General features: G+C 40.2%; 1 protein-coding gene across 1 annotated transcript in view; it reads right to left on the bottom strand.

The window, feature by feature from the left end:
- Positions 1-25,364, bottom strand: part of HSD17B12 (hydroxysteroid 17-beta dehydrogenase 12) — a 161,556-nt gene that overhangs the window by 44,814 nt on the left and 91,378 nt on the right. The window contains exon 4 of the mRNA XM_082684042.1: positions 15,156-15,263. Coding sequence (XP_082540168.1) covers positions 15,156-15,263 — 108 coding nt within the window. The remainder of the gene's footprint in view (positions 1-15,155; positions 15,264-25,364) is intronic.

The following is a 25,364-nucleotide window of genomic DNA, read 5'->3' as shown; positions in this document are numbered from 1 at the left end:
TCATGATCCCAGGGTCCTGGGATCGAGTCCCACATCGGGCTCCTTGCTCGGCAGGGAGCCTGCTTCTCCCTCTGCCTCTGCCTGCCACTCAGTCTGCCGGTGCTCGCTCTCTCCCCACCCCGATAAATAAATAAAATCTTTAAAAAAAAAAAAAAAGAAATATTTGCCATACACCTGTGTACAAGACATGCACTAGGAACTAAGAAACACCAGGAAATAAAAGGCAGTTTGTTGGTATCATGGAATATACTATGTTGTAGAAAGAGAAAGGCACTGAAGAAAGAGAATTAAACAATTATTTCATTGCAAAATACAGAGTGCCACGGGTGTCTGAACTTAATGAGGAAGTGAGGGAAGGTTTTGTCATGGAGGCCAAGAGAGTGGGCAAGGCTAAATGTCTCCAATGAAGCATCCATCCCCACCAGATCATAAACCCTGAAACACTATGTTTTAGTCTTTCTGTATCTTCCTCCTCAGCCACCTCCCCTAAGCCTGGAACTACAAGACAATCGAGAAGCCAAGAAAAAATTTATATACTTTGTTTATCTAAATTTATTTAGAGATATGATTAATACTCAGATACTCTATGGTTTTCCATAGTTCCAGAAAGACAAACTCAAAATAAGGATCCGTTTGCAGGAATCAAGAAAATACATAAAATATCCTGGAATTTCTAATAATGAAATGGATAACCTTATCTACATTCACTCACCATAACAATCCTTTTGGGTAGTTCCTATTATAATCTCCCTTCTACATAGCAGGAAACCAAAGTTCACAGCAGTTAAATAACTTGCCAAAGGTCATAGAATAAAGAAGACTAGGACTTCGAAATTTGACTTCAGAGGCTAGGTTCTTTCCACTACATTAAAGCCGCCATGTCTTCACCCAGTACTTAGTTCAGAGAAAAAAAGAAAAAGTAATAATTGGATAATAAACAGAAATCTGGTAGCGATGTTTAATAAAACTAAAGTTTTAGAAAAGAAAGATTTCAGTAACAAAAAGAAAGTGAAACTATGATCAGTCTGCAAAATTTAGAAGGAGCTGTGCCAAATAAACCTGACAATAGTAACACTAACTTTTTCAACAGACTAACAAAATTGGTAGTTCAAAAAACTCAGCAAGAGTTCTCTACTTAGCAGTAAGCCAGTCACTTGAGGCTGTGAGTCTCAGGATTTTACTTGCACAACCTAACCTGGTCATGATGGACTGAACAACATCACTGAAGCTTATTTGAAAATCTGAAAACAAAGGACAATGGCAAAGCAAACTGTACTTAATTATGATTCATGCCCCTTTGAGCAGGGATTATATCTAAACATAATTGATAACTGCAGGTCCAAATCCATTTTTATTTTATTCAGCAGGTTCTCTACCCAACAGAAGTTCAAGGAATGGATTCCATAAAAGACCTTTTGACAAGGCTAAATTAGTCAAAGGTGAGGCATTATGGTCCCTTGACTTCGCTTTACCCATGGACAGAATTATAAAGGATGAATAACTCAGAGTGACTAAGAGAAACACCTAAAGTATTTGTTAAAATGTTACAAATAAACAAAATATTTGTTACAAAGTCAGTTTAAAATAACAGACTCCTCCAGGAGATGCTTTGCCAAATTGTAATATTCTTCAGGACTGAAGAAAAATTCCATCATCTGTAGCCAACCCCATCTGCCTTCCCTCTCCTGGATCTAGAAAATTTTGTCTTCATATTTCTTTCTAGCCAATGGAAATATTAACACTCTGTTTTGAAATGCAGAAGAAAACTGGAGAGTGTAATCTCTTTTAAAATCCAGACTTGGATTTTTTTTTTTTTTTAAATCTGGGAACTTTATAACCAGCACACTTGACTTTGTCATCTTAACATGCACTGCAATTACAAAGTTGGGCCAAGAGAGCCCACTAAAACAAAGCAAGCAGGGAAATGTCACTCTGATTAAGGCTGTACTAACAACGGATCTGTTTCTAATTAAGCAAAGGAGAGCTATCAAAACTACCTACTTGCACAATGAAAATACAGACATCTATTTAACTAAGTTCTAGGGGCTCCTGGGTGGCTCAGTGGGTTAAGCCTCTGCCTTCTGCTTGGGTTGTGATCTTAGGGTCCTGGGAACACCCCGCATCAGACTCTCTGCTCGGCGGGGAGCCTGCTTCCCGCCCCCTTCTCTCTGCCTGCCTCTCTGCCTGCGTGTGATCTCTGTCTGTCAAAAAGAAAAAAAAAAAAAATCTTAAACATAGTTCTTTGAAGGAAAACACATTTAACACTGAGAACTTTAGCCCAAAGAAATAAACAGAATCATGTATAAGGGCTATGTTATTATATCCAAAACTACACACAGAAAGAAGAAAAAAACCCAAAACATTAAAGCTGGAATAGATCTTTGAGAGCATTAAGCCCAGTTTTATGAGGGAGAAGTGCATGCCAAGGTCACACAGGCAATTTGTCCTATGCTAGGGAGAAGGCTTCTTAAATCCCTTCCTGTTTTGCTAGTGAAATATACACTACCTAGAATCTCTCCACCCTTGGCCATCACTTCAGAGTGCAGAAAAAAACAACTGTTGCTCTCAAGTAGCTATTTCCATAAATTGCTTGCTAGTGCAAATCTTTTGAAAAAGCCAATCCCATTGCAATTTTATTTTGAGACATAAGGTGGCAGCAATAACCAAATGGCAGACAGAAAGCTTTCAGGGAACTGGAAAAGGAAGAAAACAGGCTTTGGGTGGGAGTGAAGGATGGAAATATTTCTATTAAAATGTCGTCTCCTTACGAATGGGTGCATGCAATGCATCTTTATATATTACAAGATTCATTATAGAATTCACCAAACCAAGTAATGTCACAAGTTGTTCCAACAATATTTAGATGGTTGAAGATCCCTTCTAAATGGCACCCATTTAAATTGGCATTAAATATCTATTTAGTAGTGAGGATTTTTTTATTTTATTTTTTTAATTCTTCAAGTAAGACACCAGAGACAGATTTAAAATTTTTTATTTGGTGACCCGCAAAAACCTTTCACTTATGTGAAAGACACCGAGTCTTTCCGAAAACAAAGGATGTCTATGTAATCTCAGAATTCCAACCAGAATTGTTGGAGAACAATGACTACAGGATCATGAGCAGATATAAAATGTTTCCCATCAGTTTCTCATTGGAGTTCTAAGATAAGAACAGTCCAACAGAAGAGATGAAGCAAACAGTGCAGAGGTCACGACAGACCAAGGATAAGGACAAGGTTAAGTGGAAAAAGAAGGAGGCGGCGGGCAAAGCAACAATCCTAACAGAGGGGCCCTCACTGGGAAGAACTGTCAAGTGCACTGAGCTCAGCAGTGCCCTCCACAGCCTCCCCCTAAACCCCCATGCAGAACTTCTGAAAACACCAACACTGATAAAGTATTGTATTCTAAAGACTCAAAATCCAGAATAATTCTGAAATGTTATATAAATATTCTGTATCGTACTACTGCTAAAAACCATTTCCACATCTCCTACTTAAAAATAACATTCACAGGGCACCTGGGTGGCCCAGTGGGTTAAGCATCTGCCTTCGGGTCAGGTCATCATCCCAGGGTCCCACACTGGGCTCTCTGCTCAGCAGGGAGCCTGCTTACCTTCCTCTCTCTCTGCCTGCCTCTCTGCCTACTTGTGATCTCTGTCAAATAAATAAATAAAATATTAAAAAAAAAAAAGATTTGTTTCTTCTAAATTCACTTGCTGTTGTTTCTGACCTTATTGAACTTAGAACCCTTTACCAAAACGAGCTGTTTTTGAGACAATGATGTCATTAGAAAATCACATATTTGGTGTCTGGGTTGGGCATGAGGGAAGGGCAAACAATAAATTACTAAAAAGTAAAAATCCACTTGAACACAATACTAACCGATGCAAGCAACAACCACACCACAGAACACCTCTAACCTGCTTTTTCCAGATTAACCAGAGGCTTAAGAAATTAAGGTGGCATAAAAGTACATCACTTGGGGTGCCTGGGTGGCTCAGTGGGTTAAACCCTCTGCCTTCGGCTCAGGTCATGATCCCAGAGTCCTGGGATCAGGCCCCGAATTGGGGCTGTCTGCTCAGCAGGGAGCCTGCTTCCTCCTCTCTCTGTGCCGCCTCTCTGCCTACTTGTGATCTCTGTCTGTCAAATAAATAAATAAGATCTTTAAAAGTACATCACTTAATAGTTGGGCTTCCCAATACATGACAAATAATGCATAGTATTCTGAATTTCCGGCTCATCATATCAAAATACAAATGTTAAGATAATTTCGTCACATTTATAGTGATATATACTAACCCCGTTCTAGCACTCAAACTAAAGACTAGAGAAATGGAAAACCTATTACAGTTCATTAATAAAATGGTTTAGGGGGAAAAATGCACTATGTTGTTATATTTCAAAACAGACTGAATTTTTTATATGTAGACTTCAGGAATAGTGTATATGCTAAAAGTAGGGGGGAACCTCTCCTGTCATAAACTTTTTTTTTTTTTTTTAAGATTTTACTTATTTATTTGACAGAGAGAGAGGGAGAGATCACAAGTAGGCAGAAAGGCAGGCAGAAAGAGAGAAGAGGAAGCAGGCTCCCTGTTGAGCAGAGAGCCAGATGCGGCGGGGCTTGATCCCAGGATCCTGAGATCATGACCTGAGCCGAAGGCAGATGCTTAACCCACTGAGCCACCCAGGTGTCCCTGTCATAAGCTTTTGAACTAACAAGTTCTGGATCTTGGAGTCCAACAGACCCGGGTTTCAGCCCTGACTCTCCTACAACCAGCTCCTGCAAGAGGCAAGTGATTTATCTCAATGAGCCTCAGTTTTCTCAATGTCCTTATATATAAAATAGGGCTAATAATTTAAGGAAATGAGATGCTATGTATCAAATCTTTAATCCATGCCCGGAACATATCAGTATGTCAGTAAATGGACGAAGGAGAGTTGTTATTTTTGTGTGGTCATTTCTTCAACAGGTGGTTATTGACCTACTCTGTAGCCGACACTATCCTAGATGCTGGGATGCAGCAGGACTGGCAAGGTCCCTGCTTTCATCAGATGTGAGCAGTGGCACAGTGCAGAGACAGAAAGCCCGCTCCAGGCCACAGTTTAGCCAGAGCAACTGCTCATACTGATTAAGGGTAGACCAGTTGTTCCTCTCTCCTTTCTTTCAAGTGGATCTAGCCTGACAGCCTAGAGAGGGTTTGCAAAGTGTTCCTTCTTTGCCTTACTTAACATATTGCTGTAGCTAGCACATGTTCATACTCTGACAGATGATATTTGGAACACCATGTAAAACATTTTGCAAACTTTACAGTTTTCATACACTTGTGAGTAGCAATTTCTAAATAAAAGAGAGTTTACAAGGCTTTAAATTTGCAGTGCCTTTAATCAGAAATTGAAAAGTTAAGACTGAGTAGAAAGCAACACAACAGAACATTTCGTTTCCACTGCTTAATTATAAATTGCTATGTGATCCTCATTACAAAACTAGGTAAGATCTGTCTTCCATAAACTTGGAAGAGAGCAGGAAAGAAGAATGACAGTTTGGTAGTTAAATCTTAGTGAACAGGAGGAACATTCATCAATTTCTTGAATTACGGTTCTATTTGCATTTCTGAGATCACAGCTAATTACCCGGTTTTAAATCAAAGGTTCTGTCTTAATTAGTACCATTAGTGCTTTTCTAGTGAAAGGAGATACATTTGAACTCTATGCCTTAATCTCACTCTAGAAATCCAATTTCATTCAACACGTCTACTAACGGAACTAGAAGGCACAATGCTTAGCCTTACAATGTTCCGGATGAGTTTCCTAGTCTAAAAAAAAATTAAAAAAATAAAATCCATGTATCAATTCCATTTGCCATGTTTGGTGACACCAGGCTTCAATCTCATTCAACATGAAGGAGTGTGCAATCACCAGAGATCCAAAGGTCTACTTGAATCTCCACTTGGATTTTTCCACCGCTCTCTCAAGTTTAACATATCCCAAAATGAAATCATCATATTCTTTAGGGAATTTGCTCCTGATCCAGGATTTCTTGTCTTTGGCAAACAGCATACAGTTGTTCAAGTCAGAACCTGCAAGTAGCTAATTACTACTTGCAAATCCTGGACAATGTTTTTAACCTCCCTAAGTCTGTTTCTTGTCCATAAAATGGGCACAAAAACAGAGACGCCTACCTTACGGTATTGTTGAGGATTGCATGAGATTCATTAGCATGGAGGCTGACATATAAAAGTTGAGGATGTTGGCAATAATGATGGGAAAAACAAGCAGAGGCTACTGTTACTACCATTATTGGTCACTCCTATCAGACAAAAGCACTGATGAGGACCCTCCCTCATCCCGGTAGACATTGGTCCTGTTTCTATTTCCTAAACATCTCTGCAGTCAATCTACTTCTAACTGTTCCCATCACCCACATCCTGAAGTTACCACCATCATCTTATGTTTTGTTGCTAAAAGAAGCTCATTGATCTCCTTTTATTAATTCTTGCCAACTTCCACTTGGAAGTCAGAATAATCTCTCTAAAATTCTAGTATGATGCTAGAAGTAGGCACAAGTAGGCAGTATCTACACTGTCCTTCCATTAAGCCCGCACTTATTAGCTGATTTTCTAAGCCTCTCATGATCTGGCCCTGCTCAGTCTCCTGACTGGCCACTGTCCCCTTTTATGGTCCACACTCTAGATTTACAGGTCTTCCATCAGTTCCTCCAACCAGCCAAGCACATTTGCCTTCAGGATTTTCTTCTGCCTGGGAACCCTTCCCATATCTCTTCTCCCAGAGCTGATCAGCCTGTAGGCCTCCACTTAAATGATACTTCCCAGAAACCATCTCTGACACTCTCCACTTCCTCAGTAACAGTCTTTCGGTATTTGCAAAACATTCCCAAATGCTTCTTCAGAAGCTGTCTTCCATGAAAACAAATAGTATCAGCTTTATTTACTATTGTATCTCTGGAATTTTACTTGTTCAATGAACTGGCACAGAAATCTGTTGACAAATAGGAAACAAAAAAGGTGTGAAGTATTTGTCTTGGATCCCTGGGGTGGTTCTAAACCCTTGCAATTTCCAGGATGACAGGGGTTTCTTTGTTATTCATAGTGGGCCTCTGGACCACACTTGAGTTTATGTTAACGAGATGAATCAAGATGGGGTTTGGTCACCCAAAAGACCAACTATGTGAATAGAAGATTAAGGCTTTGAGCCAGACCAACCTGTGAAAAGGGAGGAGGACTGGAAACTAAGTTCAATCACAGAGAGTCAGTGATTCAATTAATCATGTCTACATATTGAAACCCCAATAAAAACTCTTGAGTTTCTTGGTTGGTGAACATCAATCAGTGTGCAGGGAGGGTGATATATCCTAACTCCACCAAGCACAGAGTTCAGAACTCTTTCAGAACTTGTCCTGTGTGTCTCTATATTTAGCTAATATTAATTCCTATCCCTCATAGTTAAGTTGTGAGTATAGTGCTTTCCCAAGTTCTAGAAGATGTTCTAGCAAATTATCAAACCTGAAGGAGCCATGGGAACCCCCAAATCGGTAGCCAGCTGATCAGAAGTACAGGTGGCCTAGGGACTGCTGAACTTGCTGTAGGTGTCTAAAGTAGGTAGGGGCACTCTTATTGGGGACTGTGCCCTTGAACTTGTGGAGTCCATACTAACTCTAGGTGGTTAGGGTTAAAATTTGATTGCATTACAAAAGGGATGTTTCGGATGTGTCTTAAACTCCTAGAAGGCACAAGAATCATATCCTGGTATAAGAAGTTCCACCCTGTCTGCAAACTATCATCCCATCACACTCCTGCGAGCCTTTTCTGCAGACCTCACCTAACATTGAGCCTGAGCCATTTTATACCTGAGCTATAGGGGCGCAGTGGTAGGAGGAAAGGTGGGTCGTATTTCTAAACACATAAAATTTATCTTTGGTGCTCTCTCAACTAACTTTATTTTGTCCTTCTATTCTTTCTCCCTTTCTCTGCACCCCACTGACCACCAACTTACCATGACAGTTTCCTCTGCAAGTCTCTCCTTTTCCATTTCAAAATGATTTTTTCACATCTTTCACCAACTACAATAGTCATTTCCTCCACAGAACTGATTCAGCAAGTAAACCAGTAATAAACCGAATGTAATAATCCCAGTAAGATGTAAATGAAGATGTCACTGGCCCTTTTTGAGACATTTTATCTTTTTTTTTTTTTTTTTAAGATATTTTATCTATTCATTTGAGAGACAGAGAGTGAGAGCACAAGCAGGGGGGAGGACCAGAGGGAGAGAGAGAAGCAGACTCCTTGCTGAGCAGGGTGCCCAATGCAGGGCTCAATCCCAGGACCCCAGGATCATGACCTGAGCTGAAGGGAGACATTTAACCAAATGAAACACCCAGGAGCCTGCTTCAGAGACATTTAAAAAGCAAACGTAAAGCTTTCTTTTTTTTTTTTTAAAGAGAGAGAGAGAGAAAGCATGTGAGAGCCGGGAGTGGGGGTTGTGGGGCAGAGCTAAAGAGAGAGAAAGAATCTTAAGCAGATTCTGGAGCTTGATCTCATAATCCTGAGGATCATGACCTGAGCCAGAATCAAGAGTCAGACCCTCAGTGGACTGAGCCACCCAACCAGGTGACCATGCGAGCTAATTTCTAATTAGTAAAGTTCCTGAGGAAAGCAAGGAGGTAACAAGCAGCTTTATAAATTTCTAAGTCCGCTGAAGAAGCAAGACTCTTCTACCTGTAACTTCTTCATCAGCTGGGACCAGGAAGCTGCATCACTCCTAACAATTTCCTTCCTTTCCAGAGAGCCCAGGAGAGTCTTCCTCAACTCGGTTCCTCCCCCCGCTTGGCTCTGTCTCCTCAGCCTACACCTACACCTCTTCCTTTGATATGCTGGGGACTGAACTATAAGGAAGAGATCTCTGTATTCTAAATGTTAAAAAAAAAAAAAATTGCATTTAACCAAAGAAAAAGGAAGGACACTAATAAAAAAATAATCTATCAAATATGTAAGTGGAGCAAGTATTCAATTACAAAGGGTATCGGAAGAAAGAGAATAGTAAGTTCTAGTCCAGCTTTTATAATCAATCATTTTTTTACAATGAACTGACTCTTATTATCTATACTATGTTAGATCTATACTATTTTATTATCTATACTATTGCTATTATCTATACTATATCTAAACTTTTGTTAATACTATACTATTAAAATGATGCCTCTTTGGGCACCTGGGTGGCTTAGTCAGTTAAATGTCTGCCTTGGGTTCAGGTCATGATCCTGGGGTCCTTGGGATGGAGCCCCATGTCCAGCTCCCTGCTCAGAGGGGAGGTGGCTTGTCCCTCTTCCTCTGCCCTACCCCCCACCCTGCCATGCTCCCTACTTATCTCTCTCTCAAATAAATAAAAATCTTTTTAAAAAATGATGCCTCTTAATAAAATTATGGCACTGTGTTCGGATAGAAAAAAGTCACTAGGTAACAGACAGTTCTGAATACGGTAAAGGCAGCCCAGCATCACATCAGCCCGTATCAACGGATCCTCTTGATTTTGCAACAGACACAAGCATGACAGTATGCTTTATCCATTCCCTGTGGAAAATCTGGGTCTAGGATGCATGAAGAGTTTGAATAAAGCAATAATTGATTTTTTTTAAATGAATCACAAACTAAATAACTATTTTTTCCAAGAGGACCTTTTTATTTTTCTTCTAGAATAAAGAATGTCACTTTTTAAAGGTTAAAAAGTCATACTAGGGGAACTTGACAAAGTACTGTTTGTGGCATACTTCAAATCCAAGGCTACTCTTTTGGCCTTGGTAAACTACGCCTCCTGCAATGTATTGTGCGAAGTCCTCCAAACGCATTTGGAGCACCCAGGAGACTCTCTCCGGAGGAATCAAGTCAACATTATAGCAATCGCATTTTGTTAACCTATTGTTTGCTTACTCAAAGCAGTATTGATGTCATTTTCTCTAAATAGTTCAAGTTTTCTAAGCTTTCTCAAATCTGTTTCTTGGCATTTGCCCGAAAGAAGACAGCAGATGCTTACTTATTTTACTAACAGAGTCAAGAATCCAACTTCTCCACCTTTAGCATTTATGGTCTTATCAAGTTCCTGTGACCTTTCTGTATAAATTCAGACAGTGCATAGACATTTTCTCTCCACTTATCTTACTGAAAACTTGACGTTTCTTTCATGACAAAGGGCTTTAGCATTTCCCTTTGTAATTCTGACAATACTCATTTTATTAAGCACTGACTATATACTTCGGTGGTTAATGTTATTCAAATAGAGTACAGCTTGGTGACTTAGTTTTCCTTTTATCATTACTGGTTTCATTAATACTCAGTAGAAAAAAAAACTTCCTATGCCTTCATATAGATTGCAAGGTCTTACTAGGAATCAATCTACATGTTTACTATTTTAGAAAATGTTAGAAAAGTGAGACTGGCATTAAATGGAAATATTATTTCCCCCTTACGAGACAGAGATGGAGGGATGTGGGATCTGGCTGGGGAGGAGGAGGTGGAGGAGCTATATACCCAGGGAATCCTAAGAAAAAGATATTAGACACACCCTCCCAGATGAGTTCTATAGTGTTATGTCCAGAATAGAGAAGGAACTGTAAGATTAGAGTTCAAATATGGCCTGGTGATAAAACGAAGCTCATAAATGTGTTTATATTTACATTTAAGGTGTCTTTAATAGATCCCTCAAAAACCTTAACAAATTAAAATTATGATACAATATAAGTGTATCTGCTAATAATTGTCAATAATTATGTACGCCTTATGAGTAAGAAGACAGTTGTGGTAGAGTAGGAAGAGAAGTAAGCATACAGCCAGTTAATAAGGCAACGTATGTGAAAACAGAACTACAGACTCAAAAGGATCATATAAACATTAGATACAATTTTTTTAAAAAGATTTTATTTATTTATTTATTTGACATGGAGAAACAGACAGTGAGAGAGAGAGAGAGAGCAAGCACAAGCAGGGGGATCAGCAGAGGGAGCGGGAGAAACGGGTTCTCGACTGAGCAGAGAGCTCAATGTAGGGTTAGATCCCAGGGCCTTGGGATCAGGACCCAAGCCGAAGGCAGACACTTAACAACTGAGCCACCCAGGCCTCCCTACAATTATTTTTATTATTGATTTGTCACCAAACAGAAATTTAAAACAAAGTTGTGTGTGTATGTGTGTGTGTGTGTGTGTGTGTGAGAGAGAGAGAGAGAGAGAGAGAGAGAATATCAGTATTCAATCAGAACAGTTTGATTATAGTAAAACTTGAATGCAGGGTCTCTCAACTTCACCACTATTGAGATTTCAGGCTGAGGCTTTGCTGGGGGGTGGGGTCTGCCCCATACATTGCAGGGTGTTTAACAGCACCTCTGATCTTTACCCACTCGGGGCCAACAAAACTTCTCCCACCTCCTCCCTCAATTAGTGACAGCTAGAAATGTCTCTGGACATGACCAGACAGTGCAAAACTGCTCCTGGCCGAAAACCAGGTTAAAGCATAAGAAAAATGTAGAAATTACGGTTCTCCTACACAAATTGAGAATGAGAAGACAGCCCATGTGACCTAGAGCAAAGATGTCCCTCACCGGGCACATATGGCTACTAAACACTTAAAATGTGGCCAATCTTAATTGAGATATGCTGTCAGCGTACAATACACATGAGATTAGAAGACTTAGTATGAGAAAATGAATGCAAAGTATTTTAATAAATTTTTATATGCTTCTCCTTCCAGGACCTCTATAATGCAAATTTAAAAATAATTTTATATGGATTACATGCTAAAGTGATATTTTAATACAGCAGGTTAAAATAAAATACATTATTAAAATTATGTTATTATTTATTTTGAAAAACGTGGCTACTCGAAGCTCAAATTACACACGTGGCTCATGTTGTACTTCTATATTTCAATCAGACAGTGTTGAACTTGTGCAAAAAACTATCCCTCCTTCATGCTATATATTCTAGGCAGCCTTTGATGACAAGGAAGGGAACTAAAAGAGCTCTGTTCTCAGTTTTCTTTATATTCCCCTTGGATGATCTCCAGTCTCGATGCTTCAATGATACTCTCCAAACTCTCTCTCCTATTAAAAGCTCTACTAATACCTAGATCCAGGACACCTAGCTGGCTCAGTTGGTAGAGCATGTGACTCTTGCCCTTAGGGTTGTGAGTCTGAGCCCCACAGTGGCTACAGAGATAAGTAAAAATAAATGAACTTAAAAAAGAGAGAGAGAGAGAGAGAGATCCCTATAATACATAAATAAAACCTAGATCCATATATCCACTACCAACTTAACAATCCCACTCAGACATTCTGGAGGAACCCCAAATTTAAATGATCCTCATTCCGAAAAAGATTGTCCCAGGAGTCCCCATTTCAGTAAATGGCCCCATTAACTAGGTTCTCAAATCACAAACCTCAAAGTTGCCCATGACTTCTCTCTTCTCCTTCATCCCACAATCTCTTGTGAAATTCTACTTCATTTACTTCCTAAATACTTCTGGACTCCTCCTTTCTCCTACCCCAGTGACTGGGCCAGGTCACCATCACTTACCCCGTATCAATCCCCTCTTTCCTTTACATTCTTATTACACCCTGCCCTGCCCTTCTCAGAAGTGCTGTCTTTCCTATTAGACATCATACTACATGAGGTCAGGCACCTTCCTGTTCATTGCTGTGTCTCTAGTTTTTTCACGAATGGATGAGTGAATGAATGAGTGAGTGAGTAAAGAGGGTACAAACTGCTAGCCCCATGTTACAATTTACTAAGGAGCTGAATTATAAAACAATGGTTCCACTTGTATATGAGGGCTGGAAAACATCAGTCTTCAAGTCTCAATGCAGCGCGGATGTGCTGATACGAGTCCTAGGATTCTAGAAGTGGGGAAAAAGTGCTTGGGAACCATGTGCCCTGTACTCTCATCCTTGACAGATCTCTACTTTCTACACGATCTAAACTTTCTACACGTTGAGTCGGGAAAAGACCAGCTGAAGAATGCCTTTTATAATCCTCCAGCCCTCTGGGAAAAAGATGCCTGACATTTTCCATCTTCAATGTCACAGTCCCAGAGTATCCGCAGTTTCAAAGTTACCCAGTGAAAAGAAGCTAAAAGTTATGCAAATCTTATAACAATCATGAGCTATTTCTGAAAGAAAATCATTCTCCAAGATTACAAGTTCAAGATAAGTCTCGTTTCTTCTCCTTAGGGATCCGCAATCTACCTCCATGCATAAGCCAGCCTTCATCCCCCAGTTGTCATCACATGACTAGTTTGAAAGGGGTGAGGATAGACTTACAGCTGCTACTGATGAGGAAATTTTAAGAAGTCAAGAGCTTTATAGATGTTACTCTAGCCTCGCTAGAACTAGGCTAAAGAAGAAGAACTTGTAAAAGAGTCCAGGAATACATGTATTTTGAGAAGAACATGTAGATACAGAGGCAAAAATCAAACCCGTGTCTCCATTCACCTTTTGCCACGGGCTCTCCCAGAAGCGGGAAAGTAGCAGTGTGGGTAGGAAGGGCATGGGGCTATGTGAAACAGACCAGGCAGGAGCGGAAGCAGACAGCGTGTCAAAGTCAGGAGGAACTGCAGGTCCAAGGTTACGGAAGAAGGCTATGTGCATTTAACTCGTTTCTTTTCTTGCCTTAGGCAGAAATTACATAAAAGACCATTCTTTTATAGAATGAAGAAGGGAGGTAAAGAAATGTTAGGAAACTTTAAAAAAAATATTTTCTCTTTATTTTCCTCCTTTGATAATACCTCAAAAGAAAACGATGGCAAATTACCAGGTTAACACCAATTTAGCCAGTGGGATAAAGAGATTTAGCGAAGAAGCAACTTTTTTCCAAACTAGATGCTGTTTCTTTCTGGAAAGGACTCAAAAAATGGTGGGTAACTTTCCAAAGCCCCCATTTCCCCTTAAAATGTGGTGAATCTTTTCCATAATAATTTCCAACACTTGTCCCACCTCAGCAAAAGCACTGGTTTTTCATAATGAAAGAAAGAGAAACATGGCTGAGGTGTAACAAAAGGGAGTAGCAGACTTAGGAAAAACAAACAGAATCCCCAACTGTATCACTCAGTTCTCATGAGACCTTAGACAAGTCTCTCGGCCACGTGTTCGCAGCTTTGGTGAGCTCATTGCCAGAGTACTAAAACTGGTTCAGGGGTGGGCAGTGTGAGATCTTATGCTTTGTCTGTCAAAGCACAGAGAGAAGGCGTACAGTGTACCTGTGGTGCTAAAATTTCATGAGAGGGGGCGCCTGGGTGGCTCAGTCGTTAAGGCCTCTCTCTTCGGCTCAGGTCTTGAACCCAGGGTCCTGGGATCAAGCCCCGAGTCAGACTCTCTGCTCGGCGGGGAGCCTGCTTCACACACCACCCCCCTGCCTGCCTCTCTGCCTACTTGTGATCTCTCTCTCTCTGTGTCAAATAAATAAATAAAATCTTAAAAATAAAAATTTCATGAGAGGGAAGATGAGAGGAAAATAATGTTGAAAAAGCCTCCTTCGATAAGAGGAGGGTAGTTAACAAACAGAAAGCTGAGAAACACTTCCCTTAGCCTTCATTTCTTCAACTATCAAAAAGGGTCAGCATCACCCACCTTAAATAATTATTATGTTATAACCATATCTAAATATACACAAAAGAGGGGCACTTGGGTGACACAGTCAGTTAAGCAGCCGGCTCTTGATTTTGGCTCAGGTCATGATCTCAGGGTCCCAGGACCGAGCCCTCCATCGTGCTCTGAGCTCTGTGGGAAGTTCTGCTTGAGATTCTCTCCCTCTACCTCGGCCCCTCTCCCACACATGCATGCACACGCTCTTCCTCTCTCTGTCTCTCAAATAAACAAATCTTTAAAAATACATACATCTATACAAAAGAGAATGAGAGACAGAAAATAAAGCAGACAGAGAAAATAACCCAAACTGTAAAAAGTCATTAAAACACAACTAAAAACAAAGACCCAAATGTATATAATGTCATCTCACAATCAATTGTAATAAAAATACAATTTTCTTCTCACTACTCATTTTACTGACTGGATACCTAAGATCTAAAAAGAAAGCATACAGTCATAGTAAAAGTGAAACAAGAAAGTGCAAGATGAAGCTATAAATGTGGCAAAGATACAAACCTAAAACACCAATTTTAAGACCTGCCAAGCTTGTTTTAATTTTATCATAAATATCTTCTGATGCAAAGTCAACAGCAACGGTTCTTGTTTCCACCTTGAATTTTTCTCCTAGAGAAAAAAAACATAAATAGAGAGAAGGAAAATTATAACATGGCAATTAAGATTAAAGCATTTTATGACACCACCTATTCAAACTCTTCCCCCCGTCCCAGTCTGATATGAAATTTAGACCAGAATCATGTTAAGCAATCATGAGACCATCTAAGAGATGAGACAGAGTCAACACAATAATCCCACAATAAAAACTCCAATGTTGTTCTGGAGCTGGCTGAATGTTCCTTAATCAGTTCCCCTTCTATAAATCAATAATGACTCCTTTTTAGACCCTTAGGTACAAATAATAAAACATGTTTCATACCATAATGTTATATACTCTTTAAATATCACTGATTTTGTGACTTTTAATTACAAAGTGATACTTCATAATTTCAGACAGAAGTGTTTATGTTGCAAAATGTTTTAAACAGTGATAAATAAAAATCCATCTTATTAAAATGGAAAGAAAATGAATATGATCATCATGGAATTTAACGCCTTGGTTAATAGTTAATGGTCACCACATTAAAAACACCCACAAAAAATGCACAGTGAACAGAGCTACAAAGTGACAGAAGATAGACCTCGTTGTTCTGCTGTGCTCAGGACGACGGAAGTACACACAGAGCTAATAGAAATCACACATTGAGAAACGGGACTCTGAAGAAACCAACTTATTGATGTAATGTCAAATGTTACTTTCACTCTCTTTCGTGAGCACATTTGAGAAGGCATGAACTGTGAGGTCTTCCAGTCATGGGTACCAATTTTATTTTCATATCTATTTGCTAAATAACTGAGTAATAGTCACATATCCTCCAAGAGCCTCAGCATCCTCTGAAAATGAAAATGAAAGTAATGCTACCCAACCCATGATCCAAGGCTCAAATATTATCTGGTGGTATACAGAAGGCACTCCATAAATGTTAAGTCTCCTCTCTCCTCCACTAACCCCACACTTACTTCACCTAGTGCAGTTCAGGTGGCTAAAAATGTTTACTCTTTGGAACTTGATGAGAATTCAAAAGAATTAATTTAAAAATCCTGCTTCCAAAAAATAAATTTTTCTTCATTCAAAGTCGATGTTGGCTCATCTCAGAGTATGGAATGTTACTCCATATAGGACGCTACCGTTCTTGATCTAAAAGGAGTTCTGCCTACAACCGAGCTGGTTCACAAGAGTTCTGGTTCTTAGTCTTAGTGAGAAGAACTGACCTGAGGTAGGAATCCATGAATTAACTGGAGAGGAGAATATGTAACCTAGAAAATTCCGTATCTGGTGTTGGGGTGCCTAGGAGACTCCATGTGCCTTTGGCTCAGGTCACGATCCCAGCATCCAAAGATCAGGCCCTACATCAGGCTTCCCCACTCAGCGGGGAGTCTGCTTCTCCCTCTCCCTCCCCGTCCCGCCCTCTTCCTTCTCTCCTCTCTTACACTCACGCTCTCTCAGATAAATAAATAAAATCTTAGAAAGACACGCCTACAATTCCATAATAAATGAGTTACTGTATATGTTCATGTAATGGGGAGCCACAGACTAGGCTGTCACTTCACAATAGCTCATCCAACAGGTCTTACTATAAATGCTTCCCAGGATTTAACACCAGTAAGTAGAGAACACTGCCCTTATTAGAGCCACAGATTCTCAAGGAAAAAAAGACCCAAATCAAAAGGCTGAAGGATACCTTTTATTAAATGTAAAACTTCATTCAGGAATGAAATGAGATAAATTTATCTATATATTTTGAGATAAACAAAGTATGCTTCCACACAAGTGCTATAGATTGACATTTAAGAAAATTCTCTCTAGTAATAAAAGCCACCTCACAACTCCTGAATCAGATTTACTCTTTTAAATCTCACAGGATTTGGTGGAGGTACTTATAATGTAGAGTCTTGTATAGATAGGCTGCTAAACATATTCAGAGGCCCTTTTGGAAAGAATGTCATTTTATTTAATAAGAACCCCCAAGTAAGCTTCTCTTTGTACTCACATTTGGATAAGCAAAATGGCTACTGATGCAAGCTCTTCAAAATAAATCCAATTTTGAACTTGCTCCTGGATTGCCCTGAATCATGTCCTAGTTCAGTTAACACTGCTTTTCTACCTTTTTGCCACTAGCCTCCAGCACGAGGTGCTGCTTCTGCAATGTAGGACTGTCTGATCACCTCCCCAAGCCCCTCACACACTCTCAGAGCTCCAGCTGGCTTTGGTAAGAGTCACAGTCTGTGGCAATGGCCTAATAGCACTCTGAACTGACCTCCACCTCCCTACTCTTCTCACTGTCCCGGGCTCTAGCCATACAGGCCCTGAGCATTCTCTCTCTCTTTTTTTAAGATTTTATTTATTTGAGAGAGAGGGAGCATGTGCACACGTTATGGGGGGTGTGGGGAAGGAGGAGAGGAAGAGGGATAAGCAGACTCCCCGCTGAAAGCAGAGCCCTTTGCAGGGCTCAACCCCAGGACCCTTGAGAGCATGACCCAAGCCCAAATCAAGAGTCCAGTGCTTAACAACTAAGCCACCCAGATGCCCCTTGAGCAATTCTTTAAACTCAGAATAACCCCCAAACACATTCAGGGCTTTTGCACTTACTGTTCCCTCCGCCTGCAATGCTCTTCCATATCCCTTGTTTCTGTTGGGTCTTAACGCAAATGTTACCTCCTCAGGGAAGCTTTCTACTCCTCCATAGCATGCATGCCTTGCCCCCACCCCCCAGCCCCGGCTTTATTTCATTCCATGGCACTTAACCATCTTCTTAATAACACATGCGCGTTTGTTATCTGCCTCCACCAGAATCAAGCTTTGTGATGACAAGAGCTTGGGTCTATTTTATTCAGTTGTTCAACAGTATCACAAAGGATCCAGGGTCTTTCCTCCCTCCTCTCTTATTCCGTTAGACTGGCTCCCCATCCTGGTTTCATGAGGGCCACTGCCCTTCCAAGTATCCCATACAGATGGCAATGTGCAATGGCAGAAATAGGACAACCTCTTATATTTCCCTTTTATAGAGTGAGGAAAACTTCCCCCAGAGAGTCCAGCAAACTCCCCTCACATTTCCTTTCCCAGAATTAGGAGACCTGGTCCATAGCTGGGCTTCACGAATTCCGAGTACTTTCCCCACTACCATCACCGAGTTGAGTGAGACCATGTACAGAAGGACAGGACAGGACATACTTCACTCTCTGGGTCCAGGCAATTAGGAGAGAATTCTGATGAGCGTTCCAAAAAGCTGAGATGGGAGGTAACTGGCTTCTTTAGGGAACGGAGGAAATAAATCCAGGCATCTCCTCCTTCCCCATAACCACCAGCCCTCACCTGACCCTGCCAGCAGAAGCCAAAGCAGACGAACGACGAACAAACATCCTCTAATTTTAGGATGTATCAAAGCACCTGGAACACAAGGAGATACCCATAATACAGCTTTCATTGCCACCTTCCCCCTCTCCCTAAACCCTGGCTCTTCTTAAGACAACCATAAATCCACACCACTCAGCAACAACCCACTGATGGGGAAGAATAAGAACTTGATCAAAGACTTAGAGAGGTTACTTTTGAGTACTCTGATCCTTACCCACCACAAAGGCACAAGGCATGACAGCTGTAATTAAATAAATAAAATATACTGTAAGTGTAGGAGAAAGACAAACAATGAATTTGGGTATTCCTATGGAAAGACACAGCCCCTCAAATGTCCCTTTGAGGAAATTCTAGTTGCCCCAGCTGCAAGAGTGTCATCCGCAGACAGAGTTCAGGTGCCAGGCCCTTTGGGGACTGCCTCGGTTTCAGAGAGCTGCCCGGACCCAGATCGTGCCTCTCCCATAACATCCACATCCAATGACTGACCGAGGCGGGAGTATAAAGCCATTGGACAGCTTGTACCTGCCAGTTTCTGATTCCAAATTATGGTCTATTCACTATCCTATTTTCTGTACTTTAATCATGCCCTGGTTATAATTATTCTAGCTTTAAGACAAGTTTTAATATTTCTAGTGGTGCAATTTTCTTCATTATTATTCTTTCAAAAGTTTATTGGTTATCCTTACTTGTTTAGTCTGTTTTCACTGGGGTTACATTAAACATTTCAATTAAATTTATGAAGGATGACAATGTAGCATTCCCTCCAGGCTCACCATTTACTCAGTGTCTCAGGGTAAAATCTTGTGGTTGTAAATTCTTTAAGAAATTAAAGAACTAAAGGATGCTATTAGAACGTTACATACCATTTTGCAAAGATACTCAACACTGTTGATTATTGCTACCGTCAAACCGCTTGGTATTTGAAATTGAATAGGCTGGCATCCTGCTATTTACAATTGTGGCCAAATACAATTGTGCCCTCCTCCCTTTTTGCAGACTGAAGGGATTCTGAGATGGCCTTGGCCCACTGTTTCTCGACCTAGTGGCAAAGACCAAAACCTAAGAAGCAAAGAGCTGATGAGTGGTACGAGCTGTTCATGGCAGCCAACTCACCAGAAATGGAGGCAGATAATCAGCTCTGGCTTGAAGGGAACACAGCTAAGAAATAGCTGAGATGATACCATTATTCCTTTGTATCTACTAGTCCACTGAAAGCTACCCAACTACAATAGCAGAATAAGAGGAAGAAATATTATTTATAACTATAGAGCTAATAACACCAAATACCCTCCCAGCTCCAAGACACTCCACCACTTCCAAGTCTGGATGTCCTGCTCCTCCAGCCTCATGGCTGATTTTTACTCAGAGGATTATAAATCAGTTCAAGGTCAAATATTGAAAGGACAGAGAAGAGACTGCACTTATAAGTAGCCTCAAGATGTTGCTAACACCTCTCAGTATTAAAACTTACACACCTTTAGGTTCATGCCTACAAATATTCTGAAACATATTCAGAGTAACCTTTTGTTTAACATACTTCTAGGTCTGGCCATCATCATTATTTTTATTTTGCTCAAAAAAATTGACATCTCTTAACTTTAACAGTCTTCCCCTAAGAATAATTATTTAAGTCTTAGGAAGACTCCTCATTTTTCGTCTTGGTGCCTAGGGGAAGGGGGGCCTGAGAATGTTAGAGAAGAGACCTAATGTACATAAACTCATGCATCATTAATAATTTTTCTATTAATAAAACAAAAAAATATTAATTCTCCTTTGTCCCTACATCTGTTCCAAATAAACAATCTGCTTTTCCCCTTAAGTTCCAGGTGCTATCCATTATGAAATTCTTACTACATTTCACTCTTCCCCATCTTTTCCATACTATAAATTTCATCATTGAAGATTCAAGTTATGTCACCAGCCCTGTGGACTGTCTTTTCAGGATTCCCATTTCCTCCAACATAAAACTACTTACTTACTCTCTAAGCTATGTTCCTAGAGACCTTCTATATATCCTTAGTAAACTCATAATATATTATGCCAACAGTCCATTTCCTAACAAACACAGATCATTCTCTGTCATCTTTGTATATCCAGCACCCAGCACAAGGCCTGCTGAGGCCTCACTCAAATGTCTGCTGAGTGAGTAAATACATCAAGGCTGACACAGCCAATTTATTAAAATCATCTTCTCAGGAACTTCTTAAACTCTTTCTTACAGAAATAAAACTATGTGCTGGTAATAGATGTCCATTATGAGGCATAAAAACATAAAGTTCTTACTATTAGGCATTTGAAAGTATTAAGATAAACTGAGAAACATCTCAGTCCCTCGATTTGCCCTGCATGGGTTGGACTATCATTCTCATAGAGGCGGAAACATTTTAGAGTTGTAGAAAACCATCCCGTCTCGTGAATAAAGTACTCTAGGAGCTTAACACAGGACACAGAGATGAAGGTTGAAGATAATTTTAGTCAAGGACCACTCTCCCTAACCCCAGTCCTGAAAAAGATAATTAGGGGAGAGGAGCGACTCTTGGGGAAATGGCACTATACTCAACACCTACCAATTTTGGCTTTTAAAATCTAAATTCATTAAACGCAATTCAGAACCATAAAAATATATTGCATGTTTTAAAAACCCCTCTGTTTTCACATAAAATGTTTTAGAGTATTTACAAACGTAAAAAGCACAATGAGTCTTTTGTACTTTCTCTAATTTTAAGGGGAAAGCAAAGAACAAAATGTCCCCTAACTAAATTCCCTCTACTTCCCTCCTTTTGCTGTTTTCCTTTTTGGCCCTGAGATCTTACCATCTCCCTCCACCCCTACCCCTCAGGGTGAGATACCTCTCCATGGAGAAAGCCTCCCTTGTGTAGCTATGGAGAAACGGTGATTGTGCCCTAGAAGGGAATAATTCATCTGACTCCATTTTTAAAGACCCATTTAATTATAATTATCAGAGATGCTACACAAATAATGGTCCATTTCTTTTTTTCATTGCCCTTGAAAACACTCTCATGATCATTTTAATCTCATATGAAGAGACCCACTTCCAGTCAAAAAAAAAAAAAAAAAAATCCATTAATACTATCACCAGGACTCCATCCCAAACCAACTATTTCTTTATTTTAAGCCAAGGTTATTATATTTTGTTCATTACAGGCTATTTAACTAGAACAACAACTGAAATAAATAAAAACCATATACGATGTGAATTTGTTCTATTGAGAGCACATGAATAGATTCTTTTCTTTTGAAAGCCTGAGTTCAACACTGAGTTCAGGTGGGCAAGTCACTTTCGAAAAAATTTTCAAATAAGAATGTTTATTTTCTAAACTTGGGGAATAAATTATCAAAACATAACAAAAGTCTGCTAATGGAAACATCTGAATTTTATGTTCTGAGGTGAGAAAAAATGCAAAAGGTATTCCTAACATTACTAAAGATTCCAAGATGATGTCATTAATATGATGTAATAAGCAGAGTGTTTGTGTCCCTCCAAATTCATGTGTTGAAGCCCGACCCCCCAAGCAATGGTATCAGGAGGTGGAACCATGGGGAGGTAACTAGGTTCTGATGAGGTAAGGAGGATGAGGTTCTCCTGATGGAATTATTGTCCTCTTGAGAAGAAGACAGAGAGAGCTCTCTCCTCACAGGCACGCACCAACGAAAGGCCATCTTCTCATCAGTGTGAAGGCAGCCATCTAACAGGGGCCCTCACCAGGAACTGAATCTGCCAGAACCCTGATCGGGGACTTCCCAGCCTGTAGAACTGTGAGAAATAAATGTGTCTTCTTTAAGATAGGTGGACCATGACATTTTGTTACAGCAGCCTGAGCTGACCCAAACAGAGTTTGTTCAAAAAAGCGTGGGATGCAATTAGACACCCTGGACGTGGCTGTCAACTCAGCCACTTGTTGGCTGAGGGCCCTTCACTCAAGCCTTTTCACCTGCAGGAATCCCCTTACTGCAAGAAATAATGCCCACCCTACAGAGTTCTTGTGAGTATGTGAGAATGTATGAAGGCAGCTGTCAAGTCTTACACAAATGTTTGCTTTCCGTAGACCTGTCAGCATCTAAAAGAGGACCACATCACATACAGTTGTTTCTGTCCTCAACAGCGCAGGCTGCCACACGAATTTTCTGTACCGTTCACTCTTTCCTCTTTGCATCAGCTGCATAAGCACATCCAACTCTACTCTAAAAAGTGACTTCTTTATTACTATATTATTCATGGAATCAATGGTCATGTTATGCTATTTTTAGAAATGCCTTTTGTGTCCAAGGATTTCTTTGACTCAATCTGCCTGTAATTAACCTTTGAATTACTCTGTTTTATTGGTTCCAAAAGGCACATTTTTACTCACTTTTTTGTCTCTGAAATCAGGATGCCATACACTTGATGCCATGCCAGTTTAACCGGTGACTTTTCTTTCTTAATGCTTACAAGCTACCTCATTGTTTCATGATCACTGATGTCTCGGATTTGATGAAAGAACCCGAGAACTCTGCTGACAACCCAGCCTTCTCCTTAATGTCACAAAACGAAGTGAGGGCAGCTTCCAAATGCAAGATTTTCTGGTTTTCCGGGTGCCTACCCCGCCAGCACCACTTTTCATGAAGGCAGATTTCCCATCCTAAACTAAGACCCGAAAGCCTCAGCGTACACTCATTCATTTACTGGGGGGCACAGGCATTTGCAAACCAAACAAAGCATCTCACTCTCTAAACTGTCAGCTACGAGAGGAGTGTCCATGTCTGGGTCTTCCTCTGCCACCACACACTCAGAGCCCAATAGGCCCTGATTCCACTTTAGGAGTTCAGTATCTATGTTTTGACTAAGTAAATTCGAAAAGTACCCCCTGAATCGTGCACACCTGTCAGATTTCAACCTGAGTGGAACAGCAGATATTCTCAAAGAGGTCATATTTTGGTGAAGGAGATCTGCATGAACCCAACTGTTGCTCATTTATATGAACGAAAAGTGCAAAGAGAAAGCAACTCACACCTGCAGAGTGGGATTTTAAATAGGAGCTGACATTTGTGTGGAGTCTTTGTGTAGGAAATTGGCCATGCCGAGAAGGGGGAGAAGTAAGCAGAGGCAGAAAGTGGGGGAAAGGAAAATCATGTTCTAAGAATTCCTGTGGATAGAGTATATAGTGCACAGGGAGGACGGGACAGAAAGTATTCTGTAGCAGGAAGCTGGCAGAGGTTTTATGGGCCAAGATAATAAATAGGACTAGAGACATAATTGGCAGGGCCTATGCAAACAAAATAAAAAGTGGGGCCCCTGGGTGGCTCAGTGGGTTAAGCCACTGCCTTCAGCTCAGGTCATGATCTCAGGGTCCTGGGATCGAGTCCCACATCGGGCTCTCTGCTCAGCAGGGAGCCTGCTTCCTTCTCTCACTCTCTATCTGCCTGCCTCTCTGCCTACTTGTGATCTCTGTCTGTCAAATAAATAAAATCTTTAAAAAAAAAAAAAAAGTGGGGCCCCTTGTTCAAAAATTATTATGAATTTCAAGATGACCACAGCAGAGCATCAAACTAAGTATGGGACCTTCTAAGTGGGAATGCAGAGGCCACACACCTATGACGGCAGCCCTATAATGAGGCCACTCCACTGGAAAGTGTAAGATCACACTTGTACTTTAGGAAAAAATGCTAGTGGCAGAAGAAAGGACACACGGCCTGTTATGAAAAGTGGTGGGCAAAAAGGACAGAACCCAGCAGCTTCTGCTCTAGTGCCATGAGAAAGGAGGGCCCCAAGGAGAGAGGCAGGCAGGCTAGGAGACTCTTCTGAGTTAGGGTCTGATTAGATACACTGCGTTAGGGAGAGAGGACACAATGGTTTTATCCTTTTGGTTTAGAAATCTGGTAGATAAACTATCATATCTTAGAGCCACAAGAGTCTTCACAGTTTTACGTCTGAGGCAATGTTCGTATACTTACATCTCAGTGTTTTTTAAAATCATAAAAAATTCTTTAAAAAAAAAAAAAAGAAGGGGACTCTTGGGTGGCTCAGTCAGTTAAGCATCAGCCTTGAGCTCTGGTCATGATCCTGAGGTCCTGGGATTGAGCCCCACATCTAGCTCCCTGCTCAGTGGGGAGCCTGCTTCTCCCTCTCCCCACCCTGCTGTTTGTGGTCTCTCCCAATTTTTCTTTCTGTCTCTCAAATAAATCAATAAAATCTTTAAAAATTTTTTAAAAATAAAATCACCCAAAAAAGTTTGCTATTTTTTTAGTAAAGTGAGTTTTTTCTTGAGGTAGCTCGCTTCCCTCTCTTTGTTGGCTTAAAAAAATGAAATTACTACCACTGAGATTTGGCCCAGAGTTGACCAGTTTTACAGACAGGATTATCATGAACTAAAAACCAAGTTGGCAAGCAAAAGATACATTTTTTTAAAAAACATCCATATATTCCTCCCTTTATCTTTCAAAACGAAAGAGAACTAAAATTAATTAGAAGTCAAATATCATACGGTACCTTCTAAAAATTCTGATTGAGCTATTTTTTTTTTTTTTTAAGCAACCACTTTTTATTTTAACCTGTCACTTTGTTCTCACAAGATTCTGTTGTGGTTTTGTGAAATCCTGCCACAGGAAAAAAGTATTCTTTTCAAGATCTGGGTCTCTCATTTTGGTATTTAGAAAAAGGAAGCTTAACACTTGCTTTTATTTCTTAAAAAAAAAAAAAAAAAAGAAAAAGAGGAACTTTTGAAAAAATTACCATAAAATTTAAAATATCAGCTATT

This window comes from Mustela nivalis (genome assembly GCF_964662115.1).
Source record: "Mustela nivalis genome assembly, chromosome: 9".
NCBI classification, from domain to species: Eukaryota; Metazoa; Chordata; class Mammalia; order Carnivora; family Mustelidae; genus Mustela; species Mustela nivalis.
The sequence above is the reverse complement of the archived record's forward strand: the minus strand, read 5'-3'. Positions and strand labels throughout refer to the sequence as shown.